Source organism: Petaurus breviceps, unplaced genomic scaffold (assembly GCF_028583685.1).
Source record: "Petaurus breviceps papuanus isolate PSGF00001 unplaced genomic scaffold, PetGlider_PUasm1.0 563, whole genome shotgun sequence".
In the NCBI taxonomy this organism is placed as follows: Eukaryota; Metazoa; Chordata; class Mammalia; order Diprotodontia; family Petauridae; genus Petaurus; species Petaurus breviceps.
Genome location: NW_027186380.1, coordinates 1,117,894 through 1,132,110, shown reverse-complemented (window position 1 = coordinate 1,132,110; position 14,217 = coordinate 1,117,894). Strand labels below are relative to the sequence as shown.

Here is a 14,217-nt window from a genome sequence, read left to right as displayed (position 1 = left end):
CTGGCATGTGCTAGCTTTTAAATGCTTGTTTCTTTCCCCAATTCATATGACAAAAACAATTTAGCAAAAACCTTCAATACCATGGCCCCTTTTGTAATGTCAGCTCCACTCTGTGTTGGTAACTCCCCCCATTCCTTCTGGAAGGAAGGAGACACTTTTCGTCATTTCTTGTGCGACCTTCACTGGTTTCTCAGTTACTCGGACTTCGTGCTGCTGTTAGCCATCTTCCAGGTTACACTGTGGTCATCGCTGTGTGAGGTTTGAGGATTTCTGCTTACTTTGCTCCACATCGATTCATAGTGAATTCAGGGAACAGACAAGGCCAGCAAGAATAAACAGGCAAAACTAGGAGTCTGTGGTTTGCTAAACTCAAGAATATAAATGCCTGAAGGGGAGGACTCCCTTTCTGAACAAGTTCTGCTGAGAAACTGGAAAATAATGGAATATAAATTAGGCTTAGACTCACATCTTCTTATATTGCAATAAACTGAAGATGGATTTCTGTGCTGACTACCAGTCATTTATCATGAAAATAAAACTCGCAAGAGAACAGGAGGGGGGTCTGTCCATAACTGTGGCTAATGGAGAACATTTGTTTGTGGCAGGATGACTGAGGAAGGGGTTTAATGATATTGATCCAAATTTTTTCAGAGTGATAATGATGTGGTTTGGGGAGAGGTGGGTGAGTACACAGAACAAATCAGAATAAGTTTCAGAGGGGAACAAAGACAAGTCGGAGAGCTTTGGAGTCAACATATGGAGCAATTATACACTGGGAAAAATAAATAAATTTAAAATGCAGCATGTAACAGAGTTTCACCATTTCATACACAAACCCGTCTATGGAAAGTCTTATGTTTGCTGGTGTTCCTAAAGTTCAAGCTGACAAAACCTGAAACATTTTTTTATTTAATGTACAAATGGATTATACAAGAAAAGTCACAACTCTCCACACGCTTTGGCCAGCCAACTCTACTACTAAGTTTATATCCCCCAAAAGTCGACGACAGATGGGAAGGTCCACTATACATTAAAATATCCACAGCAGCACTTTTCATGGTAGCAAAGGACTGCAAACAAAGAAGATGCTAATAATTGAAGAATGAGAGAAAAAAATATAGTCTATTAATGCCCTGGAATATTATTGGGCAATAAGAAATGACAGACATAAGGCATTCACAGAAAAATCCATTGTATTTCTATGGCTTTACCTACAGTTTGAATTCTCCAATATTCTAGAAGGTCTGTGCTCCAGCTAAAGGAGGTCTTTCTTCCCACATCCGTTAGGTTCATTCTAATACAGCTTCAATCATACCCAGGAAGGTATGACTGTAGATGAAGGCCTTCCTTCATCCATTACATTTATAGGGCTTCTCTCCAGTATGAATTCTCTGATGTGCAGCAAAGTGAAAATTCTGTCTGAAAGCCTTCCCACGTTGATTACTTTTAGAAGTTTTTTCTCCAGTATGAACCTTCTGGTGTAAAATAAGGGATGATTTCAGGATAAAGGCCTTCCCACATTCATTGCATTTATAAGGCTTCTCTCCAGTGTGAATCCTCTGATGTACTCTAAGATTCGAGCTTCGGCTGAAGGCCTTGCCACATTCATTACATTTATAGGGCCTCTCCCCAGCATGGATGCTCTGATGGGTAAGAAGGGATGTGCTCTGGCTAAAGGCCTTGTCACATTCATTACACTTATAAGGCTTCCCTCGAGTGTGAATGTTCTGATGTCTCAGAAGGTCTCTACTCTGGCTGAAGGCCTTGTCACATTCATTACACTTATAGGGCTTCTCTCCAGTGTGAATGTTCTGATGTCTAAGAAGGTCTCTACTCTGGCTAAAAGCCTTTCCACATTCATTGCACTTATAGGGCTTTTCCCCAGTATGAATCCTCTGATGGACAGCAAGGTTGGAGTGATTGCGGAAAGCCTTTCCACACTGATTGCATTCATAAGGCTTTTCTCCAGAATGAATTCTCTGATGTGCAATAAGGGATGAGCTATAACTGAAGGCCTTCCCACATTCATTACATTTATAGGGCTTTTCTCCAGTATGAATCCTCTGATGTCTATGAAGGTCTCTACTCTGGCTAAAAGCCTTCCCACATTCACTACATTTATAAGCCTTTTCTACACTGTGAATTTTCTGATGTTGACTAAGATCTGTGTTCCGAAAAAAGGTTTTCCCACATTGATTACATTCATAAGATTTCTTTCCAGCAGGAACTCTCTGATGTGGACTAAGAGATGAATTATGGGTGAAAGTTGTACTGTGTTCATCATATTTATAAGGCATTTCTGCAGTATTACCATCTGGGCTCAAGCTCAAGGATGTCTCACAGGGATCATCTGGAAAACCTTTTACTCCACGATGCTGAATAAGATCTTTCTTCTCATTAAAGCACTCCCCATATTCATTATATTTGGAATAGCCATTTCCTGAGGTGATTTCCTTACATTCAAACAGGCTTACATAATGCCGTGAACTCCTTCTACTTTCAGCATATTCATGATGAATCTCTGACCCCTGATTAGAATTTCTCTCCAATTTATTACATTCATCACCTTTCCCATCACTGGGAGATTTCCTGAGAATCATTTTTAGCTGTTTTGAATGACTCTCCCAGCTGCCTTGTTTCTTCCCTGACCTGATACCGGAATCCCAGATTTCACTCAATTTTAAATCACAGGAAATGCTCAGCTTTTGTGTAGTTTCCTTGGTTTTAGGCTTGGTCTCCCCATCTGAAGGAAATAAAAAGAGAAAAATATATTGCCTTATTTCTACTGGCAGAAAGAAAACCAGTTTACTGTCAGTGTCACTTCAGTCACCTCCTTTCTCCTTTCCCTCTGGCCTCCCCTGAATACCCAGAGCACATCTAGGTGAGTCACACATGGGCCAACTACAGAGTGCCCTCCTCTTTTCCCTCCCCTCATTCCTTCCCTTGGCCACTGGAAACCATGAGAGCTTCTTGGCTGCTAACGTGGCTTGAATAAGATAGGAGTAACCAGCTCCATTCCTTTCCAAGGCATGGAGGACCATGAAGTATTATCATCTACTTTGCCACTGGCTCCTGAGGTCCCCCAGACATCCGCACTACCTCGATGTCCTCCAAATTACCTGGAACTGTTAGTCAACCTACTGTAGGTGCTGTAACCAAAGGATCCCAGATGTTGCTATTCACCTGGATTTAGGACTTCTAGGCCTTTTTAACTGCACTGAAGCTGAACATTCTGCTGTCTATTATCTTCTCCAATTAGATTAGAGTATGAGCTCCTTGAGAAGGACTCTCTGACTTTTTCTATATGAATTCCCAAGCAGAACCTTCAAACTTGAATGCAAGAATCGAGAATAATAAAATAGGATTTTCTTTACAAAGAGTTTCCCATGGTTTCACACTAGGTCCTCCCAACAAATACATGACATGGATAGAACAGGTATTCTTTACCTTTTACAGTTCAGGAAATGAATTGAGTTAGAGGACCAAAGCCCCATTGCTTATAAGGGGGTGATCCAACTCCAGTTATATACTACAGCCCTGAACTAGCTTTCTCCACTTAAGCATGATCTTTTTTTTTTCCAAAATGATTATTAATTACAATTTTTATTTAGTTTCATTCAATAATGGATCTGTTTTATATTTTTGCTTTTCTATGCTTACTTGGAAGGTTTTTAGGCCCTAGCACATGATCAATTTCTGTAAAGTTGTTATCCAAAGCTGATAAATGGGCATGCTCCATTCAGTTCTGAAAAGATCAAAGTCTCTACTATTTGATTCTACAATGTAACTGATTTTACACTGTATTAATTTTGTGAGTCTGTATCTGCCTAAAGTCACCTTTCTGTGCCCTTGAGCTGAGTTTGGGAATTTAGCTTTCTCTCTGAGTTAGTTTGAAGGCATAAAAAGAAAAGTTATCTACCATACTTTCAGCTCTAGCAGACATTGATTTGTTATCTTTAAGCCACACAAGTTAATATGGCACCATACCCAAAAGAGATGTTATCTGTCCTTGCCAGTCCTTGTGAAATTAAAGGAGATTTTATCCCTTCTAGGGAGACAGCAAGTCTGGAAGTTTTGATTAGCTAAGATTACAAGATGCAGATGGGTCCCATAAAAAAATTAGTATTCCTTAATTGTCAGAGAGGGGTTAGCCTCACTTGAATGCCAGACCACTTTTCTTGGTATAGCCAAAAGTAGTGTTCCACAACTACCAAGACCCTTTCTTTCTTGGGGATCAGTAGAGGGTCCCCTCTTAACTGGGGTCACTGGCTTTACTGAGGTGGTCAGTCTGGCCAGTTTCATGAATAAATCTATCCATAACTGTTAATAAATATATCTTTCTCATAGTATTGCCTTCGTCTACCTTTATTAAATTACTTGAGACAATTCCCCTCAAGTACTTGCCAGTGATTTGTGTAGTCACCAGCCTGGGAAGCAACCCCTGGAGAGATGCAGATTGCAAACTATTTCTATAAGGGCTGCATCCCTGTCTCCTCAGCAGTCTTTGCTGCTAAGACTCACAAAAGAAAGATCTCACTATCAAAATCCTTGGCATTGTCATATAGTTCCATATCAGACATGGATAGGATTTTATTAGTGTAAATGACATAAAGGAGAATATGCATTGCCTCTACATAAGGGCGATGAGACCTTTCTGTCAGACTTGAAGTTAAAAGCTCTGTATTTTGTTTCCCTGTTAGAAAATGAGCTCCTTGAGAGCAAGGGCTACCTTGCTTTTTAATTTATAATTCCACCCTAGTTGCTTAGCAAATGCTCTTTCATTTATTGATTCAATGCTTTACCATTTATACTTCAATGGCTCTGTCCTCACCTCAATGTTGGGGTTCCCTCCCCTGGGTTAAGGAGAGCCCACTCAAACCTGCCAATCCTCTGTTTTTCTTGTCCAAATATATCAATATCCTCATAAAATGCAGTGCCCAGAAATGGACATTCCAGTGATATCACAACAGATCCCAGTACAATGGGCTTATCAGGTCCCTCATTAGGGACACTATGTTTCTATCCCTGCAGCCTAAGTTTCAGGACAGTTTTCTGAACTGCCCTGTCTCATTTTTTACACCACTGGCTTTTTTTTGCATAAACTATAATCTAAACCAGGGGTGGAAAATCTGTGACCTTGAGGCAATATGTGGCCCTCTAAGTCCTTAAGTGTGACCCTTTGACTTAATCCAAACTTGAGAGAACAAATACCCTTAGTAAAAGGATTTGTTCTGTAAAACTTAGACTCAGCCAAAGGGCCACACTTGAGGACTCAGAGGGTCACATGTGGCCTTGAGGCTGCAGTTTCCCCACCCCTGGTCTAGACACATATCCTTAGCCTGTCACTATGCAAGTAATTTGTTGAATCCACGTATTTAAAGGAAACTCCATCTCATCAAAGTAGGTACCCTGTTTATTGACCTTCTGTCTGCTTCTAAAGTACTTTTGAAGACTGCCATCAATGTGACCCATTCATAGAAAGAGGCAGACTTCATTCCACAGCTATATATATCAGCCTGCTAAGGTGATTCAAAAATCCTGGAGGCCAGGAAACAAGCCCTCGATTTCATGCCCCTCTCAAGGCTTGAGAAATTGCTTTAACCTATTAGGAAGTAAAATACTTTTGACTCGATGACCAGTGAGGGGAAGTGACTCAGAAGAAAGAATTCTGGGACAAAGTAGACCCCCAAGTATAGAGAAAGAAAAAGCTTTGTGTCATATGGAGAACAATTTTTTTCCAAGAATGAAAAGATCCCACCAAAGAAATGAGGAAGATTACTCATGTTGATGAAAAGGGCTTATGAAAATGCTCAAAGTAGGAAGCCTCAGCCCTTCCCAAATGACCTGGGGGGATCTGAGGAAAGTGCCCTGTCCATATTTCCAAGTGTACTCAACGTTTCCAGACGAAGACTTCCCGAGACAAGAGGCCAGAAACACTTGATTTCCTTCACTCACCTAGACCAGAGTTCTTTGTGTCTACTTGCTTCAGTATCCATGGTGTTTCTGCTTGGTCCACCTGGGAGATCAGATCGGCTTTGGGGACTGGAAGCCCTGCTCATGGTAAATAAGGAAGGCCTGAGCACACAGAGAACCTCAGAATTCGGTGCTCTTCAGGGAAAAGGGACATTCGGGGAAGGGCTGGAGGGTGGTGCCAAGAACCCCTTAGGTATGCTGCTGGGAGCTACAGGAGAGGAGGGGGAAAAGTTCATTAAACCCATTTGGAATCTAAAAACTGGTTCTTTGCCCAGTACCCTTCTAAAAGCATGAGAAATTTCCATAACTTTCAGCATCTGCAATAGAATTTAAGGGAATCTTGTCTAGAAAGAATAAGGACAGACTTTCTCTGCTAGGTCCCTGAGAATAGGATTAGGAGCAGAAGATTACAAATGTAGGTCCCACATCAGGAAGGGCATCCTAATGATGAGGCATCCAAAAAAAGAAGGGGCTGCCTCAGGAACTAGGGAGGTCCCTTCATAGGAGGTCTTTCTTCAAGCAAAAGTTGTTTGCTCCTTAATTAGGGAGGACACAGAGGAAATGTAGGAAATTAGAGATTTAATAATCTCGTAGGGCACTTCTGACTCTGAGATTCTTCAATTCTCCTTTCATCTCTGACCTGAAGCTGCCCAAAAAACCATTAAGAGGCAGCCTAAAAAGCAACAAATCAATCTCCCAGCTTCCTATTAGATAATGCAAATACTTTTACATCAGAAGAGGAACATTGGGGACCCTGACTCTTAGATAGAAAGGACTGAGAATCCTCTGATTTCTAATGATGGATAAATGCTCTATATACTGTGCAATGGGTAGCAGGGGAGAGAGCAAAGGTATTCCCTACAGTGCCAGATTCCAAATGGTTGGAGCACAGGTGGGATCAGAGGGTGAGCTGTTCTTACCCAAGGAAAGTAGGCTCTGAGAGATCTCCAGCATGACATCCTTGTACAGTTCCTTCTGAGAAGGGTCAAGAAGGCACCACTCCTCCTGGCTGAAGTCCACAGCCACATCCTTGAATGTCACAGAGTTCTAAAATAACAAAAGCCATAGGAAATCGATCTGAAAAGACTTTAGACATCATCTAGTTCAACATACTCAGTTTACAGAGGAGGGAATGAAGGTTCAAAGACGGCAACAGACCTGTCCAAAGGCCATTCTGCTCATAAGTCAACATTTGAAACCGTCATTTTAGGGGCCACATGGAATGTTGAGGAGAGCAGTTTAAAAGGCAGTTGAAAAATGTCTTATTGTGAAGATGGAGATTTTCATTTTACTTGTGATTTTTAAGGTTTTATGAGGATGTGCAGAGGAGACAGAAGACAAAGTAATATGAACCTCATTCCTCATCAAAATTGTACTAAGTGATATTTTATAAAGAAACTTTGGAAAGCAAATTCTATTAATAGTTTGTGAGAATCCAGAAAGAAAAGTCTATTCTGCAAAAAATATTTCTTGTGGTTAATGAAGAGAGGGCAAACAAAAAATGCAACATACTTTGTTTCCTAAAAAAGAGATCTGACTCTCATCTATAGAAGACATATGAAGAAAATTCTTTTTTAAAAAATAAGTTTTATTGGTACCTTTTGTTTTATATTTCCTTGATTTCCCCCCATGTCACTGCCTGCCCCACCTCCTGGAAAGTCATCTTTTTTAACAAAGATCTTTTTTTAAAGAGAAATAATTAATAATTAATTGTCTGGGAATGTTTGTTCTTTCCATGTACGTTGTTGTCGCTGTACACAATGTTTGCTTGGATCTGCTTACTTCACTCTGCAACAGTTAAACAAGTCTCCTCTATCTTTATCATATTCACGTATCTTACAGCACAGTGATCTTCCATCGCATGCACGTGCCACAACTTCCTTAGTCATTCCCTAGTCAACAGGCATCTCCTTTGTTTCTGGTATTTGTTACCACTAAATTTGCAGCTATAACATTTGGGCAAATATGAGCCTTGCATTTTGAAACTTCCTTCCCTGTGATATATGCCTAGCTCTGGCTCAAAGGATAGGGCGTTTTAGCCACTTTATCTGCATCATTCCACAATGCTTTACAGAATGGCAACCCTGCCAATAATTAATTCTTGTACCAATCTTTCTCCAGCGCCCCCAATAAATAAATTTTTGGTCATTGTATTTCTCTTTGTATTGGTGATTCAGAGCATTCTTTTTATTGTTAATTAGTTATTAGGTTGTTTAGGTTATGAACAATTAGGTTGTTAATAGCTGACAACTCTTCTTTTAAGGAATGTTTGCTCACACACTTTGATGAAAAATATATTGAAAAATGGCTTTTGGTCTTCAACATTACTATTAGTTGTCAATATCTCTTGGAATCCAACCTTCATCTGAAAAACTGCATGGAAAGATTTCAGCTTCCCTTCTCATCTGACAAATTTAGTTTTTGCAAAAGCATCTTTTGTAATTGCCCCTCACTTTTCTGGTTACTAATTCACCTATCCATAGCTGTGAAAAATATATGATCTTAAGTTCTTCTAAATTTTTATGGCCTAATCTTTAATATTCAGGTCATACGTTCATTTTCAATTTATCATGGAATATGCTGTCAACTTTTAGTCTGACAATTACAAAATGTTACAAATGACAGAGTGGCTCCCAAAGTATGACATGGTTAGTGACTTAAAGAGGCTAGGCCAAGCCAATATAATAAACATGACTGTGTTACCCACATTAATAGAGATAAACACTATAGAAAGCCACCAAAGACATACTTTACAAAACTAGATAAAAATAGCTACAAAATTCATGTAGAGGAACATGGCTATGCACAGAAATAGAGGTGAGAACACGGCAGGAATGAAAAAGGAAGAGAACTGCTTGCCTCAAGCTATGGATGGCTCAGCAGTCATTAAAATCATTTGGTGCTCCTGATTTAAAAAAAAAATCAGAGAAGTGGATCAGTGGGACCCACGAGGCCAGAGATTCAAACATGGCTGTTTCTGTTGAGGCAATTGCCGTGCTTTCTGCATCAGAGGTTCATAATCTCAGCATTTTCCTGGACTCTTTAATCTCTTGCACCCACATATCCAATCAATACATCCCAAACCTTGATATTTCTACCTTCATAACATCTCTTGCTCCTGGGCCCTCCTCTCCACTCACCAGGCTATATAGTCTTAGTTCAGGCCCTTCTCACCTCTCACCTGAGCTAGCTACAGCAACAGCTTCTTAAATGTTTGTCCCTACTCTGCTCACACACTTCTTAGCACACAGCTACCAAAGGGATTTTCGTTAAGCATGGAATTGACCACAGACTATGTGACCTTCTCTAGTGATTACTAGGCTAACATGGAAACTCCTTTGTTGCTGTTCAGTCATTTTTTTAGCCACGTCCACTTTTTGTGACCCTGTTTAGGGTTTTTTGGCAAAGACACTGGAGTGGTTTGCCATTTCCTCCTCTAGCTCACTTTACAGATGAGGAAACTGAGGTAAACAGGGTTAAGTGACTTGCCTCTATTTTATCACACAGCCAGTAAGTGTCTAAAGCCAGCTTTGAGCATAGGAAGATGTCTTCCCGACTCCAAGCCTGCCCTTTACTTAAATCAGGCCTGCACAATCTTGGGCCCATGGCAGCCCATGAGAGCTTATGGCTCTCAAGCTTCTTGCTGCATAGGGAAGGATTTCAGGCAGCCAGTGAAGAATGTAGAGGAAAACATCCTTTGTATGCAGAAGAAATCCTTTGGTCGGCTGCAGGTTGTGCAGGCTGACTTAAAGGAATCTGCTTTGCTTCGAAGGAAATTCCTTTACTTAGCTGTTAAAAACCTTCACACCCTGGGTCCATTACCTCTCCAGTCTCATCAGACACAACTCCTATCCTGTACTCTGTAACACAGCACCTGGTCTCTCTGTTCCTCACAGAATTCCCCATGTCAAGGTCTTTGCATCCCCTGTCACCTGTGCCTGCAGCATGCATCCTTACATTCAACTCAGAAAGTCCCTTTCTTCCTTTAAAAGGCAGCTCAGGTTCTGCATGAAGCCTTTCTGGATCCCTACCTCCTCCTACCTTCCCTTCCCTGTATCTTGTACTTAATTTTGTTTATATTTAGATGTATATAGATATGGATATATACTTTGTACACAGACGTGTTCATATATTGTAAGCGTCTTGTGCATTCTCCTGTTAAAATGTAAGCTCATACCAAGTAAAGATTGCTTGTTACTTGTCCATTTACCTTCAGCATTTCGCATACTTTTGGCTCACAGAAGGCACCAAATCCTTATTGATTAATTCCACTTCTGCAGTTTTCAGCCCCAAATCAAGCATTTGCTTTTTCATAGTCTCTATTGACCTTAGAACAATTCTTGGTCAAGTATATAAAAATAGTTTACTTGCCACCATTTTTCATTTGATTTTTTTAAAGCTATAATTAACACTATATCTGATGAGCCTGTTTCTTCCATAATTTCATTTTATTCTATCATTTGTGTTCTGAAACACCAATATTCTAGCTTCATTATTTTGAGGGGTTCCTGAGAATTTACAGGGCTGAACTTGTTTATAGGTAGGCTATACCCTAGAGACACAGGGATTCCAGGTGGACCCATAGAGCAGGACATTGTCTCACCCTTTTTTCCTCAAAGGGCAGCTAGGTAACATAGTGGATAGAGTGCCAGGCCTGGAGTCATGAGTTCAAATCTTGCCTCAGACTCTAACTAGCAGTGTAATCCTGTGTCATTTAACCTGGTTTCCCTCAGTTCCCTCCTCTATAAAATGAGCTGAAAAAGGAAATGGTAAATTACTCGACCATCTCTGCCAAGAAAACCCCAAAAGGGGTCACAAAGTGTTGGACATGACTGAATAACAACAAAATGAGAAGATGGAAGCCAGGAAAGGAATCAGAGGTTGAAAGTAAGAGCGTGGAATTGTCCTGTATATTTCATGTTAGAAATGCTAAAACCCAGAATGTTCTTGAAGCTATTTGCTGACTTGAGGACAACCTCGCAAGGTCTGGTGTCTTCAGCGGCTTCTCTTGAGCAGGCCTGATAATTTTCCTACATGAGTCTAACTAGAAAACTCCGAATATGTATATCAAAGCCCCTGTCAGAAAAGGTAAGAACCCAGGGCCACAGCTAAGAGGGAGCTGCTGGCAACTTGAGCTGTATGGCTTAGCGCCCTATGGCTTGCCCTGTGACCCTGTGACCCTGGGCTGAAGCCCACCAAGAAGCAAGCTCAGCTCTGTCCATCCCAGGCCTGACCTGTTCTTACCCTCTCTTCCTCCTGTGGCCCTCTTGGCTTTCCATTCTCATTACATGTTACTCCCCCTCATGTCTTCTAAATCCTAGTGTCAACAGCCTCCTTACCAATGGCACTCTGTCCCTATTTCCCTGTCCTTTACACAGGCTGCCCACATGTCTGAGGGCTCCGACCTTCCCCTCTCCTTAGCATCTCCTCTTGGAATTCCTGGTTTTCTTCAAGGTCAGCTCAATGCTCCCTACTTTGACAGGCCTTTCCCCAAGTTGTCAGTACCCCTTCCCCAATCACTGTGTCTTCCTTGGGGGAGAGCCAAGAGATCTACCCCCTCTGCACCTACCTGTGCCCACGTATAGTCCCTCCAAGCTGTATATAAGCTCCTTGGCATAGTTTGGCTGTTATACTGGTATCCCTAGTGCCTGGCACACAGTAGGTGCTAATTGAATACTTTTTCATTAATTGAAGTCAAATTTAAGAGGGATGAAAGTAGATTTGAACATGGGTTCAAAAAATATCTACTTCATAAGACAAGATAGAAGCATGGCTGGACAGCAGCTGAACTGATACAGATCTAGGGGTCTGAGTGGACTGCAAACTCAACACAAGTCAACAGTGTGGTGTGGTTTGCCCAAAAAGCTAAAGCCATCTTAGGCTTCATTATGAGAGAAAACAGGGTCCAGGACATAAGGGGCCCTTTGTTTGTTGTCATGGTCTGAAGTGGCCCTTCTCAAGTCTGGTTCTGGGTTCCCTCTTAGGAAGGTAAGTGGAAAGGGACAGAGCGACCCCAGGAGGGTGAGCAGGGTGGTAAAGGGCCATGAGATCAGGCCATTGAGAAGTGCTGGAAGGAAGTCTGAAGCTTTTATCTGGAGAAAACACTTTTGTGGGACAGAAATGGTAGCTGAATTTGAGTATATCAAGCATAGTCACAAAGAAGAGACTTTGGACTTGTTCTCCTTGGGAGAGACATAGAACCAGGAGCCTAGGGAGAAGCTATAAAGATGCAAATTTAGGCTCAATTGAAAGAAAAACCTCCTACCAACAGAGCTGTTGAAAAATAGAATGGGCTACCTCTCAGGAAGGAATGGATTCCTTGAAGGATGGGGAGATGGGGTGGCATTCTCATTCAGGCATGGGTGACAGAGCTGACCACTGAGGTCCCCATCACCACTGAGATGCTGTGATGCTAGAATTCAATCATCCCTGAAAGGAGGTTAATAAGCGTTCGTTCACTGGAGGAGCTCAAAGCAGAGGGAAAGGGTCCCTAGGCACTGAAATACACAGCAGCTCTTTTGGTTGCAAGGGAAAAGGAGAAAATGACTACTAATATTAATAGTTATTTTATATAGCATTTAAGGTTTGCAAAGCACTTTATAAATATTGTCTTTTATTTATCTTGAATGAGACAATACTTGTAAAGTACTTAGAGAGTGCCTGGCATATAGTAGGTGCTTAATAAATGTTTCCCTTCCCTCTATCTTCACAATAACCTCGTTCACTTATATTATCCCTACTTTACAAATGAGGAAACTTAAGTTGAGGTTATGTGACCCTTCCAGGGTCTCCCAGCTAGTTACTATTGTATTCGATTTACTTATTTAAAAAGAAACAATACATAAATAATGGTTTGTACTGAATCTCATTCTGCTGTTCTTCTGTTTCTATGAAAATGTTCATAGTTTCTGGTGGTCAAGTCTGTGGACTGCGTGCACTTACCATGGATGGAGTTCTCTGGGTCCCAGGGGCCATTCCTTCTGGCTCCAGGCTCCCCTCTTGGGCCAGGCCTGGATCCTCCACAGGCTGAGCTAGGGAGGCAAAAGGATCCCTGAAAGGGAGGGCTCTTGCCCTTCCTCTCCCAGGCCAGAGGCTGGCCATCTCCACAAGCACCTACAGAGAGAGAAGTCCCAAGGAGGGACCCAGGGCCTTGTAAGGGCCCCAGGCTTTGTCTAAGCACACATAGTATCTAAAGCCTTTCAAGTTATGGACTCCTATGATAGTCTGGTGAGGTCTATGGACAGGACCCCTTTTCAGAATGATATTCTTAAATGTATAAAATAAAATAAAGGATTATAAAAGAAATCAGTCATATTCAAATATAGTTCTCAATTTTTATATAATTCACCCCAGGCTAAGAACTCTTTGTCTAAACACCCGATTTTTTTTTTATCCCAGAGGGAGGGATGCCAGGGAAGGTTGGTGATGGGGAAGGCCCTGGAACCGCTAGGCTTGGCCATGGCCAGGGTAAAGCCAGGGCTTGGACCCAAGGTTTCTTCCAGGAGTGAGGTGGCCAGAAGCTCAGACTACTGCGTCTGGGACAAGGAGTCCCGGGTTAGAATTGGATCTAGGGTGAGGGGGATGCTGGGAGAGCATCCTGAGTGCCCTGGAGTGAGGGTTGTAAAAGAAGCTGGGCAGGAAGCCTGAACAGAAAATGGCTCAATGGAGGAAGAGCTGGGCCTGAGTCAGGAGGACTTGTGTTCAAATCCAGTCTTAAGACACTTACTAGCTGTGTTACTCTGGTCAAGTCAATTAACCTGGTTTGCCTTAGTCCACTGGAGAAGGAAATGGCAAAAGACTGCAGCATTTTTGCCAAGAAAATTCCATGGGCAGTAGGGTCCATCTGGTCATGAGGAGTCAGGCAAGACTGAACAAGTGGGAGCCAGGACACTATAAGAGCCCAGAGAACAGAGGGCAAGGAAACCGAGGCTGGGGGGGGGGGGGGGGGGGGGGGGAGGAGCTCGGGCTTGCCCGACTGTCAGGAAAGGGTGGACAGGCTGCAGGCAGAACCCCTGGCTCCAGGGAGTAGGAGAGGATACCGGAATCCAAACAGGGCCCAAATGAAGGGTGGAGAGGCGCTGAAGGAGGGAAGCCTGTGGGGGCTCCGATGGAGGGCTGAGAGGGGGACATCTGACGGTAGCTTTAAGCAGGCCGTCTGGATTTGGGGGAAGCTGGGATGAGGGCAAGTATCTCGGGGGTCTAGGGGGTGGTGTCTGGAGGACGGAAGGTAAGATGGGAAGGAGG

General features: G+C 42.3%; 1 protein-coding gene and 1 pseudogene across 1 annotated transcript; both read right to left on the bottom strand.

Moving 5' to 3' along the window:
* Positions 1-888: 888 nt before the first annotated feature.
* The window catches only part of LOC138173105 (zinc finger protein 721-like), a 74,129-nt pseudogene continuing 60,800 nt past the window's right edge, over positions 889-14,217 (bottom strand).
* LOC138173104 (zinc finger protein 713-like) lies at positions 6,049-13,320 on the bottom strand. The gene is made up of 3 exons (XM_069103037.1): positions 12,916-13,320; positions 6,894-7,020; positions 6,049-6,181 (listed from the first exon to the last, which is right to left on the bottom strand). The coding sequence occupies exons 1-3, from the start codon at positions 13,072-13,074 to the stop codon at positions 6,111-6,113; spliced, it is 357 nt and encodes a 118-aa protein (XP_068959138.1). The 5' UTR covers positions 13,075-13,320; the 3' UTR covers positions 6,049-6,110.

What these genes read in the sequence shown, in the direction of transcription:
- LOC138173104 (XM_069103037.1), bottom strand. Translation starts at nt 13,074, where the DNA reads ATGGCCAGCCTCTGGCCTGGGAGAGGAAGGGCAAGAGCCCTCCCTTTC. An exon ending in CCCAGAGAACTCCATCCATG is followed by an intron (nt 7,021 to 12,915) that starts GTAAGTGCACGC and finishes TTGTTATTTTAG; the next exon opens with AACTCTGTGACATTCAAGGA. An exon ending in TCAGAGCCTACTTTCCTTGG is followed by an intron (nt 6,182 to 6,893) that starts GTAAGAACAGCT and finishes CCTCTCCTGTAG; the next exon opens with CTCCCAGCAGCATACCTAAG.